The sequence below is a fragment of the Triplophysa rosa genome, linkage group LG1 (assembly GCF_024868665.1).
Source record: "Triplophysa rosa linkage group LG1, Trosa_1v2, whole genome shotgun sequence".
Classification (NCBI taxonomy): domain Eukaryota; kingdom Metazoa; phylum Chordata; class Actinopteri; order Cypriniformes; family Nemacheilidae; genus Triplophysa; species Triplophysa rosa.
The window spans coordinates 2,590,835-2,604,619 of NC_079890.1; the positions used below are offsets into that span (position 1 = coordinate 2,590,835).

Sequence of the window (13,785 nt, forward strand, 5' to 3'; positions counted from 1 at the left end):
AAGTCATGTTAGCAGATCCAGGAATCAGAGCTATCCCCGAGAACAACACTAGGCTCATTTTCTTAGTTGCATATGCCACAATCTGAGCTGTGTTTTTCCTTTCTGCCATCAAACTCATCCGAATGCTTCAGTTGATGTTCCTTGATGTTGATCTAACAATGTTCCATACTGGCTTAGGACCTTTTCTGAACAGGAGAAGATGTAATCCTTAAATAAGTCAAAACCATCCCTCAACGAAAATTGTTTCCAGTTCCTGCTTTGCGAACACGCCACAAAGCTAGTACGTCTTGCCGGAGTTATAGAAACTGAATACGGTCCTTTGGTGCGATAGCAGAGCAAAATTTAGCCATATTTGTAGGCCTCGTGGCCTAATGGATAAGGCGTCTGACTTCGAATCAGAAGATTGCAGGTTCGAGTCCTGCCTGGGTCGCAGTTTTAAAATGTCCATTACAACCGTTTACGCCTGCCAGTTGGCTGTGCAAGTGGTTGTTTCAGCTTGTATCAAACTCATGAGAAGTTTCAGTAGTTGTGACTGGATGTCATTCTCAGGATATGCCTAATGTGTTTCATTTGAATCGTCACAGCAAGTCATGTTAGCAGATCCAGGAATCAGAGCTATACAGAGAACAACACTTCTCCTGGGCTCATTTTCCTGGTTGCATTTGCCACAATCTGAGCTGTGTTTTTCCTTTCTGCCATCAAACTCATCCGAATGCTTCAGTTGATGTTCCTTGATGTTGATCTAACAATGTTCCATACTGGCTTAGGACCTTTTCTGAACAGGAGAAGATGTAATCCTTAAATAAGTCAAAACCATCCCTCAACGAAAATTGTTTCCAGTTCCTGCTTTGCGAACACGCCACAAAGCTAGTACGTTTTGCCGGAGTTATAGAAACTGAATACGGTCCTTTGGTGCGATAGCAGAGCAAAATTTAGCCACATTTGTAGGCATCGTGGCCTAATGGATAAGGAGTCAGACTTTGAATCAGAAGATTGCAGGTTCGAGTCCTGCCTGGGTCGCAGTTTTAAAATGTCCATTACAACGCCTGCCAGTTGGCTGTGCATGTGGTTGTTTCAGCTTGTATCAAACTCATGAGAAGTTTCAGTAGTTGTGACCAGATCTCATTCTCAGGATGTGCCTAATATGTTTCATATGAATCCTCACAGCAAGTGATGCTAGCAGATCCAGGAATCAGAGCTATCCCCGAGAACAACACTGGGCTCATTTTCCTGGTTGCATTTGCCACAATCTGAGCTGTGTTTTTCCTTTCTGCCATCAAACTCATCCGAGTTTGGAGAAGACGTAATCCTCAAATAAGTCTAAACCATCCCTCAACTTAAACTGTTTCCAGTTCCTGCGTTGCGAACATGCCACAAAGCTAGTACGTCTTGCCAGTTATATGGTCCTCATTTATCAAACGATTTTGTGCCAGAAAACTGTGCGTACACTTGTTTCCATGTAAAACTTGGCATTTATCAATACGGACATGAGCGGTTGCTAAGATCAAATCTCACTACAGGTCTCCGCTCGTGTACGCAAGTTTTGAGATAACGTGAAGGTCCGTGTACGCTTTACCCTTTTGATAATTGAAAAGGAATAATGAAAAATAGAAATAGAAATACTACATTTTTTCGTTTACTATAACAAATGTAAAAATAGATTCCAAAGCGATTTCTTTATTTCATAACATGAATAATTTTTTTTTTATTTTCTAGCCTAATTATATGAACATTTAATTCTTTGAAATTACAGGTTAAGGGGTGGTTTGGTGTTGATTTTAGGCTACTTCTAAGATAATTTACAACAATTAAAATGCTCAATTAAAAGTAAAACGTTAAAAACTACAATAATCAATACAATTACAAGCAATTGGTAAGTTTATCTATTTGCAACGTGATAGCTTATTTGTTTGACAAATAGGAATTTTAATGAAAACATACAACACGCATGCTTTAATGTTTTTTTCTTGTGCAATGTTTAATTGTGCTTGGTTATGTGTGAAAAACGCGCACTGGATCACAGCTTGAGGTTGCCTAGTTTTGTGTGGCATACTCCAGACCGGTTGGTGGGGGCTGAAGACTGTTGGTTCTTGCCTCCGATAGATCTGAAAGAGAAAAAAAATAAATGACGCAAACAAAAAACTGTGTGTGCTTGACTTAAGCAGCCTGAAATGCTGTTTCCAGTTGGGTATAAAAAGACGACTACATTTACATTTAGTCATTTAGCAGATGCTTTTATCCAAAGTGACTTACAGAGAATTCAGGGAGCAATAAGCTATATGTCATACAGGAGCAATAATACAAATAGTGCTAATACAAAGTTAATAGTACCAACAAAAGTTAGACCAATAGCTTTTGAGAGAAAGAGAGAGGGTTAGTGTTTTTTTTTTTTTTTCATTTTTCTGTCAAGTATTCACAGAAGAGATGGGTTGTTTTTTGAATGTTGTGAGAGATGTGGTTGACCGGACTGAGTTAGGAAGAATATTCCACGAGGAAGAAGTTTTGAAGGGGAATGAGCGGGAAAGCGATTTACTGCCCTTATGAGAAGGCAATACAAGACGCCGCTGGTTTGCTGAACGCAGGGTTCTTGATGGGGTGTAGGAGGGTGTGAAAGTATGCCTGTAGGCAAGCTTTAGTGACTTGAATCTGATACGGGCTTCAACCGGTAGCCAGAGGAGAGAGATGAAAAGGGGAATCACATGAGCCCTTTTGGGCTGTTGGAAAACGAGGCGTGCTGCTGCGTTCTGAACCAGCTGGAGCGGTTTGATAGCCTTTGATGGAAGACCAGCAAGGAGAGCACTGCCGTAGTCCAACTTTGAGATTACCAGGGCCTGGACAAGGAGTTGTGCCACATGCTCAGTGAGATAGGGTCTGACCTTTCTAATGTTGAATAAGGCATATCGGCATGACCGCGTTGTCTTTGCAATGTGATCATTGAAGGACAGCTGTTCATTCAAATATGACTCCGAGGTTCCTGGCTGTTTTGGAAGGGGTGATTGTGGTATTGCCAAGTTGGATGATGAAAAGTCATAAGAAATCTGCACTTCTGGAAATTTGGCTACTAAAATTTTACTTTATGTAATTAGTATGTGAGATTCATAAACTGCCTCCATTCTGAGTATGTCAGTACGTAAGGTGTGCAAAGACGACTGCAGTTAAATGTCCATCTTTAATGCTTGTTCTGGATAACCATTGGTCCCGTAGCATGACTAGATGTGCCTATTGTAAATGCAATACATCTTTTATATGTAAATCAATATTTACAGTATTTGTTGGCTAGTATTCATTGTCGGACAAAAAAGATAAAAAAAAACTTTGTTGGCAAAATGTATCTCATTTGACTAGCTCTATAAAGCAGCGTTTCTATTTAAAATTCTGTTAAGGTTAACATTTGCATATTGAAAAATTAAAAAAGCATTTGGATGTTTTTCTTTTGCTCAGGTAGAGCAAAGGTTTGCTGCATTCCTCATTTGGATTCTGTTAGTTCATTGTCTTGTTAGCTGAAATAAAAACGAGTGCAAATAGTAAGTGCAACTTGTAAAGATATCGTTAAAGGATTTCGCATTGCTGAAATGAAGATAATCAGGAGAGAATGAATCTACATGACAAGTCTCGGTTATGGGAACATTTGCATAATGTCCCCCAGCATCTAGATGTAGTGTTATCTTGGTCTTGTTTAATGGACAGAGGGTGAAGCCAAGCTGCCACTTTTTCAGACCTTTGGGTCTTTTGAATCTGTCCATGTTGGTTCCATATGAAGTTAATGAGCTTTTGCTGGCCATGAATCCTCTAACGTCTTTATAAATGGTTCCCAAACCTCTCTGTGACCGTGCATGGCACATTCCATGAATATACTACATTGTCCCATTATTACATTTTTTGACAGCATTGAATACATGATCCTTTTTAGGATTGCATTCATTTAAATGTGTTTTATTTCATCCATTTTGTGATGAAAAGTCATAAGAAATCTGCACAATTTGATTTACGCTGAAGTATAACAATTCAGGTTAGGTGTTTAGAACAAAACTGGATGGTATTTAAAAGCCATGAGCAATAATAATCGAGTGATTGGCAGAACCTGAAGGTGTAGAAACATGTTGAATTCGAGACTGACAGATAATTGGATCATCAGCTTGTCAGCTCTGCATAGGCCCGAGGAAAACGCTGAGACAAAACGGGTGGAATGCCAGTCCAGAGATTCCATATTACAATCTGCCAGAGAGGCTATGACTATATTATGAATGTGTCTGCAGCGATCAGAACTGGCGAATATAATTCAAGTACCTGGCCCCAGGATAGTTTATATGCATGATTTATATCCATGATAACATGCTACACACATTTACAAAGTGCAAGCAATGTTGGCTGTTTTGCACAAAGACCAATTGAAACATGCACAGTGTATTTCCTTGAAAAATGCATTGCAAAACAAAGACCTCATTCAAACTTGTCATGCATATTCATTACCAGCAAACTGTAGAAACCAGAGCCAGCATTTTCAGGAAACATGATGGAGCGACAGGTAAGAGACCTACAAAGCAATCGTTCAAATCTACAGCAATCTATTGATCCACAGCAGCCACCCAATCGATAAAACCATACGGGGAAAGGCGGAATACAAGCCCACAAAAGAAAACTCGCCATTTAAAAAGGCAGCAATGAGAGCAATAAGTGATTATGTTCACATGGTTTTAACACCTTGTGCTACCCTTATCATGACTGCATTGGGGACAGATCCCATTACCATCTCCTTGTGAAATTGGATTTCTCAAGGACTCCTTGTGGATAATCCTGGTGAAGAAATGATACAATCACCTGAGGTGGTCATAAGTTTCATCAATGTTCATTTTTAACATTTATCATTTTCAACAAAGAATAAAATTATATAAAGTAGCAATTTTCATTTAAACTGAAAAAGAATATTTTTTGGCATGTTTCAATATCTACTATATTCACAGCTCCAAAGAGGCTGCACACTCTTCAATTCAGCCTTGCAGTGTTAGATTATTAAAACAAATGACTTCCCACTACTGGAAATATTGCATAGGTTAGGAGTCTCATGTACTTTGATGTCTAATGGTCTATATTGAGTACTTAAAATATCATCCTGCCCAGCAAAATGCATTACCATTTGACTGAGCATGCAGGAGCTTAAACAGAAATGCCAACAGCTTTTATTAATCAATGCTGACTTGCAAATTATGGCACAGACTTTTGAGGTGAGGCATAATGTTATGTATATTTTCAACCTGGTCTCATAGGCTATACGCCACAAAATACGTACCATCATCAGGAACATATTGCTACAGTTTTGGGGCACAAAAGTCCACTGGGGGTGCTAAAGAGAAGAACTGGATTGGTCCGCTAGAGCAGTGGTTCTCAAACTTTTTCATTGTAAGGCCCCCTTTGTGTAGAGTGCATCGCTTTGCGGCCCCCCAAATAAAGACTTATAATCTTAAATTTAAGATTTTTATTTAAACAAAAACATATTCGGTTATACAATGCTGAAACATCAATTCTTTTGTCTGGTGGTCTTATTTTTCTGATGTTTGATTGCATAAAATCTATGATCAATTTCTATATTTCATAAAATACCACAAAATCTGTGACCCCCTGGATCCATCTCTGGGCCCCCCCAGGGGCCACGGCCCCCAGTTTGAGAACTACTGTGCTAGAGAATGCGTGTCAGTGTCAACGATTTGCCTCTGAAACGATTTTATAAATACTTATTATTTGTACTTTAATAGATATTTTAGAGCACCTAACCTCACTCCTACCTAAACGTAAACCTAAATACCCACTTCCCAACCACGTAAACTCGCAAAAAGGCAGACACGGGTATTTATTGCAAAAACTGACCAAAAACAGTATAAAAGCATTACAACAGGTCGCGTTGCGTTTCTAGTCTTCTAAAGCCGTGGATATCATTGTGTGAGCACATCAGTTTTAATAGCTGATGATCGCGCTCCAGGAATGCACCCAGTCGTGTTTTATTCAAGTGTACGCTCAAGGTTAGGTGAAGCAATTAGAGCGGGACAGCCAATGTTGTTTCATAGCGCAAATTAGCATAATGACGCGACCAGTCACAAGACACACGAGGACCAACCTGATGTCACAGGTTTTTTAAATGTATATGAGACATGCCAAAGTGATTGATGTGGCTGATTGAACTTTACATCAAATCCACTGTTTCTGGATTTAGCTACATCAAAGGATGCCACAAAAAAAGCCAAAGAAACATATTACATCGAGTTAAAGTAAAGGTCTGTTGGGTCCAAGGGTGGGTCAAGGGGGATTTATACCCTCAAATTGTCCTTGTGCCCCATTTCCTTGGGTTTAATTAACAAAAATAAACATTAAATACTTATTATTTGTGTTTATTTTATCTGTATATAATATTATATTTACATATCTATTATTACATAAGTCAATTTAATCACTGAAAAACGCGCATGCAAGGAACAATGACTATATTACTAGAACAATTGTCGCCTGCTGGGTCAAACGCGAAAAACAATATTCGCATGCTAAATACGCTTAACAAGTCTCTAAGTGAAAAACATGCCTACTTATATATGTGAATTTGTTCTGTGACAACACATCGATGACCTGCAGTGCCTTCTACTGGCTTCTATGGCTTTATTTGAACATTACAAACTGTAATTACTTAGGCTGGCCGACCTCTGGCAACATGTTTTCAAAAAGCGTGCCTTCGCTGATTCACGCTGAGCATAAATATTTACCCTAAACATTGTTTTGAAAATCAAAAATGCCTTGCTCTGGAGCTGTTGGCACCAGGGATGGATTTTTTTCTTTCTTTCAGGGAGTGTGTCAGTATTTTGTCGGCCATAAAAACTCCCAGAACAATATAGGTGTAAGGTTTAGTAATGAGTGATTTAAAGCTACCAAGGTTCATTTCTGCAGTTCGGCGATGCTTTTGCAGCTATTTCAGATGCTGCCTTTGAAGAGTGAAAACATTCTAAATTTGAAAGAAACACTTTCTCAAAATAGCTTGAGCTTTTAACACATTATGCTTTGATAAGAGGCTCGATGGGAGGGGATAAAGCTGTGTGTCAGGGTGTCAAAACAACACTCTTTAAAATAAAGGATCCTTAAAAGTTCTTTGTCAGGCCGTTTGTTTCCTTAAAGTACCCTGTATAAGACTTTTTGTTGCAAAAAAATGTTCTTTGTTGAGGAAAAGGTTCAGGCCATAAAAGGTAAGAAAGGAAGGTTGTTTGGCAACCAAGCTTTGCTGTGAAGAACTACTTTAAGCGCCTTTATTTTTAAGAATGAAGAACATAGCAAGGATGGTTGCCATGAAGCTAGATTGTTAAAATCCAGATAACAGACACTGGGGTCTTTAATAGTTCTTATGCTGTAAAAGACATCTTCAAACCTTCTAATGCCTATATTTTTCCAAGTTTTCACTGCAGTTTTAGTCTTTGCATTATTTTGTATGAGGACAGAGAAGGGGTTCACTCCCCCGTCTGCCACAGATCTGTCCAACAGGTGTAATTATGATGGATGGAGCCATTTCCAGCAGCTTTTTTTTGTCAAGGGGTCATACCCATCCCGCTTTCTCACAAACGTAACGAGTTTTCAAAGGAGCATGTGTTTGAGAGCAGGCCTAATTCCAGGTACGCAAAACCGACAAATGATTGACTATAACTGGTAAATAGCATCTAATGACTCATTTTGTACTCAAAGCACCCATATTCAGCAGCACATTTGTGCAGTTTAGGTGGGGGATGTCCGGCATCATATTGTTCTCTGAGGTGCTGACATTTAGGTTACGTTAAAACACTGAATAGGTCTAAACATTTGTTTAATTAACAAAAACGATCAGAGAAAAACATGGTGCCAGGACATTACTACTGTATGTGTTTGGAATAATATCTTGCTACGGGGTGTTGGAATAGCTGCTCTGTGGTTGCATTCTGTGAGGTCCCCACTGTCATGGAAAACCAGAAAATATCAGGGAATTTCTACATCATGATACTGCAGCAAGAAAAAAGTTGCTTTAAAAGTTATGGAAAGGTCATGGTAATCTCTTTATTAGACATACTGTACATTTTTCAAGTTTTGCTTTGCACTATATCATATATTATTTTGTTTGCTTTATTACCTTTTACTGAGTGCTTGTGTAGTTTGCCCGCAGGCTAGTGTGAAATATCAGCCTGTTCAATGGACTTATGGTTTAGAGTCTATTTTGAGATATAAGTCAAATCATTAGTCTGCGGATTCAACAGTTTGTTTAATGATTTCTTACAAAATATCATCCAGCAACGAATGAAAAATCATTGGATTAATCTGTCAACATTTTAAGTGTATGGCAAGTACACACCAAAGCCACCGTATGCTTCGAAAGGGAGGGGTGGAGTGAGCTTTGTTTTTGTTCTGTTGAACACAAAATGCGATATTTTTTTTAAGAATTTAGGAAAGCAAACAGTTCTGGAGCACCTTTAACTACCATTTTATTTTTTCTTATGTGGTAGTGAATGATGTCCCAGAACTGAAAATTGCTAACATTCTTCCAGATAACTTCCTTTGTGTCCAACAGAACAAAGAAATGTATACAGATTTGGATCAACTTCAGGGTGAGTAAATGATGACCGAATTTTCATCTTTGGGTGAACTGTCACTTTAAGGACAACAGTCATCCAGATCACATATCAATGGTCATATTGTGCAAAATTCTTAGATGCTCGGAGTGGCCTCACTTTGGCATTTAAACAGTTCTACTTGACAGACCTGCTCTGTGCGTGTGGAGTTGTGTTTTATGCATGCGGGTTTGTATGAACCTGTGTGCATGTCTGTATTCTGTGTGTGTTCACTTCTTTTGTTTTAACTTGTGTAACTTTAATGTTTTGCTTAGTCAATATGTTTCATGTACAGCTGCTTTGTAAAAATGAAAATTGTAAAAAGCGTATATAAATAAAGTTGACTTGAAATAAAGTTGAGACCTGCAGTTTTTTAAGGTAGACAGAAGGTTGTTCCAAGCATCTTAGAAGACTTGCCAAAGTTTGTTCGGTTTTATGTAATCCCAGATCAGGGCTCTGTGGGGGCCAAACCATCTGCTGCAAGACTCTTTGTTTTTGCAGAGAATAATTCTCTGTGGCTTAAACATCTAAACTTGATATTTTCTAACAATAAGCTACAGCAGAAGATGTCAAATCTGTGCTTTATTGTATAATGCCAGTTATACAGTTTATTCCTAGTAATGCATTTGGTCCCCCATCAAAGTTTCTTCTAAGCCCTCGAGCCCGTTTCCTTCAGTCACTTTAGATAAAAAGCATCTACTTTGCACAACAAGCAAATGTTGTGTTTCTTTCCGATCAATAAACCACAGCTTATCAGATATTTATTTGACTATGAAGCTCGCTCAGTATACATGTAAAACACTTCCTTTGAAGAGAAGAAACATAAAAGTCTGTTGATCCTCTAAACCGTGCCCCAAGCAAGCACTAAACATACTATAATTTGTTTGCTCCCATATGCCAATAGCTATTTTGATGTGTTAATTAAACCGGATTTTGTGGATTTAAAAAGAAAGCTAGTAAAAAGTGTATATTTGAATATTTAGCATTGTGAACGCCGCGTTTCAGCCAGTGGATTGATTCTGGGCTTTGTTTTAGAGGGGCGGTTGCTCATTTGTTTAAAACGTAATTTGGAATGGGACGTTTGGGTCTGTCTGTCGACAAGAAAGTGTTTCCCGAAGATCGGTGGAAATATCAATGGTAATATTGTCAGCGGCTGTGTAATCCTCTTAGACATGACAAAGCACCATGAAGAAGGTCTGAAAGGAAAGAAGATGCTGATCAGCTAATTGTGCTTCATCCTCTCAATAACCTCACCTGTTCTTAAACCGCTGAGCTCAGCGCTTGTGCTCTTTAAAGGGAGGGAAGGTTCATATTTACACTCCATTTATTGCTTTCCGGGCTCCATTTGATTGGCTCTTAAGACCTCTGAGCGCCCGTTTTAACCCCCAATTGTAAATTAAGCTGTTGAGGTATAGCGTGTTTATGAGCTAAATGTGGACAATTTAATTTGAAATGGGATTTGGGTCGAAACGTCTCTGCAGCGAACATGCGTAATGTTCTTTTTAGTGATGTTATTATGCTTAAGTGCACAGTATGTATACGTGGAACAAATTAAAATAGAACACAGATATTTTTCAGTATGATATATCTATTTTAACATTATGATTTTGATGGATAAGTACAATTAATAAGTCAACAAATGGCACTTAAATAAGCTTAATTTTCTAGTTTTTAACTTTATTGTGCTTTCTGAAGTCTATTTATTGTACATTATGCATAGGCTATATGCTTAAAAAACTGACATATTTAGGTTTATACGTGCTTGAAATAAGTCATCCATCATATTACTGCAGCTCCTACAGCTGTACTATTTATGAACCACAAAGTAATTTCTCCAAATCTCCAAAATACTGACAAAAGTGACTCTGACTACAGTCAATTTTACAGACCTACATAATAAAGGTGCCTAAATAATTCATAGTTTTACTAATCCCCATTTCCACTAACACAGCACAAAAGTCAATGACTGTTTGACAGCTGAGCGAGAGAGGGAGAAATAAGTACACAAGAGAAACCAAAGTACAAGGCATTTACATTAGACAACACAGAAATATCCTGTCCAATCATACAAGATGTTTTTAAGGGGGGGTGAAGTCTACTCTATTCTTTGTCCAACTACTGCCCTCAAGTGGCAATGTTCTGAAATTGCACTGCTCTTTTTTGTTATTAGGACAGTGGAGATTATTTGGCGTAATATTTTGAAGAAGCCATAGCGTTTATTAATGCAGAAATAAGATTTAAAGGGGTAGTTTATCCAAAAACATCCCACACTTGGGTAATTTCAAACATGTATGCCTTTCCTTATTCTGCAGAATACAAATGAAGATACTTTAAAGAATGTTGGTGACCAAACGACATTGGACCCAAATGACTTCTGCTGTATGGAGACAAAACCTTCTCAAAATATTTTCTTTTGTGTTCCACAGAGGAAACGTTATAAACAGGTTTTGAATGAAATGAGGGTGAATATATGACCTAATATACATTTTGTGGAAAAATACGAAAATTAACATAAAATCACACTTCACTTTCACATTCAAGTGAAAAACTGGAACTTTTAATGTTACTTTAATTTTTTTTCATTTATGACATCAAGATTAATGAAAACATACACGTACATAGGCATGACATGATCAAAGCAAGCACTGATGATGAAAAAACATACCATGTGTTCTCTGATGGAACGTGTGGTCCAAAAAACATTTATTCAAGACCAATTTCTTATATTACAGACTCATAATGAAGCGATTAACTTGTTTCAGGTACTCTGGTGTCAGAAAGTCCTTAAGTTCATCCTTTTTAACCCAGGCAAATGAATTCTTCTCCAGGGGTAAATGGTTGGGACTACACATCACAGCTTTGAAGAAAAACACTTTGGCTCCAACGCTGCCTTCTTTCTGAATGTCTTTTGGGTATTTGTATTTGTAAAATCCACAAGGTGCATTGCCAAGGAAAGTAGCCTTCACATCTGCTAACACAGCACAAAGAACAACTGCTAACCAAAAATGCAATAAAGGCACAATATATCACCACCATATCGGTGGCTGAAAATATGAATGATAGATTAGTAATTAAATTATTAGTGTTAGAGCCATCCCTTTAGTTATAGTGAGCTGTCTTTTAAACCAGGTGAAAGTTGGCCATAGGAGTATAAAATTAATTTTAAAAGAATTTTTAGTTTGTCATTTCCTTGTTTTCTGCAATCAGTGTTTTAGTTTTTTACTTATTAGCCTATATATATCAGTTATTGGCATCCAATTGTAAGGATTACAAATGACAGTTGCGAAAAGAGTATCACCTGGTAGATGTGCGAGGGCCCGTTCGGCTGTCTGTCGAAGAGTCTCCCCAGCCTTCCATTGTACCTGAGGCAGGAGCCATACCTTTTGACTGCCAACATCTTGTTTGATCAGTAAAACCAGACTGTCTGCTAAACAACGCTCTGATGAACTCACGTCCAGCTTGTCCCCTGTGTACAGATTTGTGGAATTCAGATGGTGTCTGACAATCTACTATTCTAAGGCCCAATTCTACCCCTTACCCCCACCCCTCCGTTTGGCGCGTTCACATGAAGGGGTAGGGGTGTCTCAATTCTCTTTTGGTTGGAGGAGTAGGGGTAAGGGCCAGATAGCCCTTCAAACGAAGACTTTTCGGGACCTCACTTCAAACGAAGGGCACTGCACAATTGACCATATGAAGAAAGTATAAGCACTTTTATTGACATCTCACCATTAGACCTCTGAGCAGGATGAAACTGTTTGAGTTTCTGTTCCCATGCATCCTCCAGATCTTGTGCTGTAACAATTTCTTTGTCTCCATAATCCTCCTCTTCATCTGAATCATAGTCTTCCTCCTGTTTCCGACTCATACGTGCAGCGTCCTCCAGGAGCCTCAACTCATGGTCTGAAAGCAGACTTCTCTCTAACTCCATCTGAAATAACAAAGATGAGACAACAGCTTAAGTTGACAAGTGTCCCATGACTGCATATGTGTGAGCAGGACTAAGGCTTAGTTTAAGCCAGGACTATGCCTTAGTTAAATTAGGATATTTACGTCGCTTTTAATAAAATGCCTTAAATAAAAACATCACTGCTGTGCATCTTTAGACAAAACAATGGCAATGACATATTTTAAGATGTCAGGGCAATTTTTTTGTTCAGTTAAGACAGCTCAAACTTGAATTTTAGTCTGGGACTAGCCCCGAGCCTTATCTGTGAAACCGGCCATATATCTATATTCTATGTAACTGGTTTTGCTATTTTTTCTCTGTAGGTGGTTTTGCATGTTTGCTTTAAACATCTGTTTCAAACTGTCTTAAATTGTTTGTGAATTCTGTCCTTCCGAATAAAATTCTCTCAAATAAAGTTTATTATTATGATTATGTATATTGTTATTAAATATTACAGCAATAAATATTTATATTTCTTACTTTCATTTATTGCTGTTTTGTCGTTTGCTTTCCCTCTGAACCTACAATCTACTCAATGACAGGCTCCATACTGACAACCTAAACTGCAATTGGGGCATGTTGTCATAATAAAAGGTCATATGTTGAATGAGCTGCATTATGTCATTATGAGTAATAACTGTTCAGACAAAACCGTCAAGAGCCTACAAAGAAACTTCTTCTCGGAGAAATCGTTCATATAAATATTCACTGAAGCAAAGTAAAACAGTCAGGCTGTTAACGTCAGTATATTTACCTGCTGCATCAGCCCACTGAACTCCTCTTCTATGGGGTTTCTGTCTTGAGAGATCACCGGCAGCCTCTGCAGGCAAACTGCACCATGTAGCGTCCACGGAGACCCAACACTCGCCGTTTTGTGATTTGTCGCGCTAAAGTGATTCTCCGTAAAAGAAATATTTCTCATTCCCACAGTTAACCTTCCTGATCCTGTTATTACTCTCCATAGTGGCCGATAAATGCACCTAAAGGGCGCCGCCATGTTGACCCCACGTGCGCTCCCACAATGCTTTGCTCGTTTGGCGAAATGGGCGATTCTATTTGGACGTAGGAAATGGAGGGCATTGTTTTCACTATGTTAACGGACATAATAAATACACATTATCCACAATAATATCAAATTAAACGATAAACATATAACTAGTCATTGTAACATGTATTTTCTGTCAGAGTTTCTGCGTTGACGAAATGTGACTTAAGCGATGCTCCCCTCTGAAAACG

The 13,785-nt window shown here is 38.4% G+C and overlaps 1 protein-coding gene and 1 non-coding gene across 3 annotated transcripts; one reads left to right on the forward strand and one right to left on the reverse strand.

Moving 5' to 3' along the window:
- The first annotated feature begins 357 nt into the window (after nucleotides 1–357).
- Nucleotides 358–430, forward strand: trnar-ucg (transfer RNA arginine (anticodon UCG)). Its single transcript has one exon. It is a non-coding gene; the product is annotated as a tRNA-Arg (tRNA).
- Nucleotides 431–10,330: 9,900 nt separating this feature from the next.
- mrpl46 (mitochondrial ribosomal protein L46) lies at nucleotides 10,331–13,564 on the reverse strand. 2 transcript variants are annotated; one of them, XM_057339464.1, is made up of 4 exons: nucleotides 13,304–13,564; nucleotides 12,330–12,531; nucleotides 11,902–12,069; nucleotides 10,331–11,574 (listed from the first exon to the last, which is right to left on the reverse strand). In XM_057339464.1, exons 1-4 carry the CDS (start codon nucleotides 13,544–13,546, stop codon nucleotides 11,330–11,332), a joined length of 858 nt encoding a protein of 285 aa, XP_057195447.1. In that variant the 5' UTR covers nucleotides 13,547–13,564; the 3' UTR covers nucleotides 10,331–11,329. The 2 variants fall into 2 exon arrangements, with proteins under 2 accessions (XP_057195447.1, XP_057195456.1); XM_057339473.1 differs by having other exon boundaries at nucleotides 10,337–11,571.
- Nucleotides 13,565–13,785: the final 221 nt, after the last annotated feature.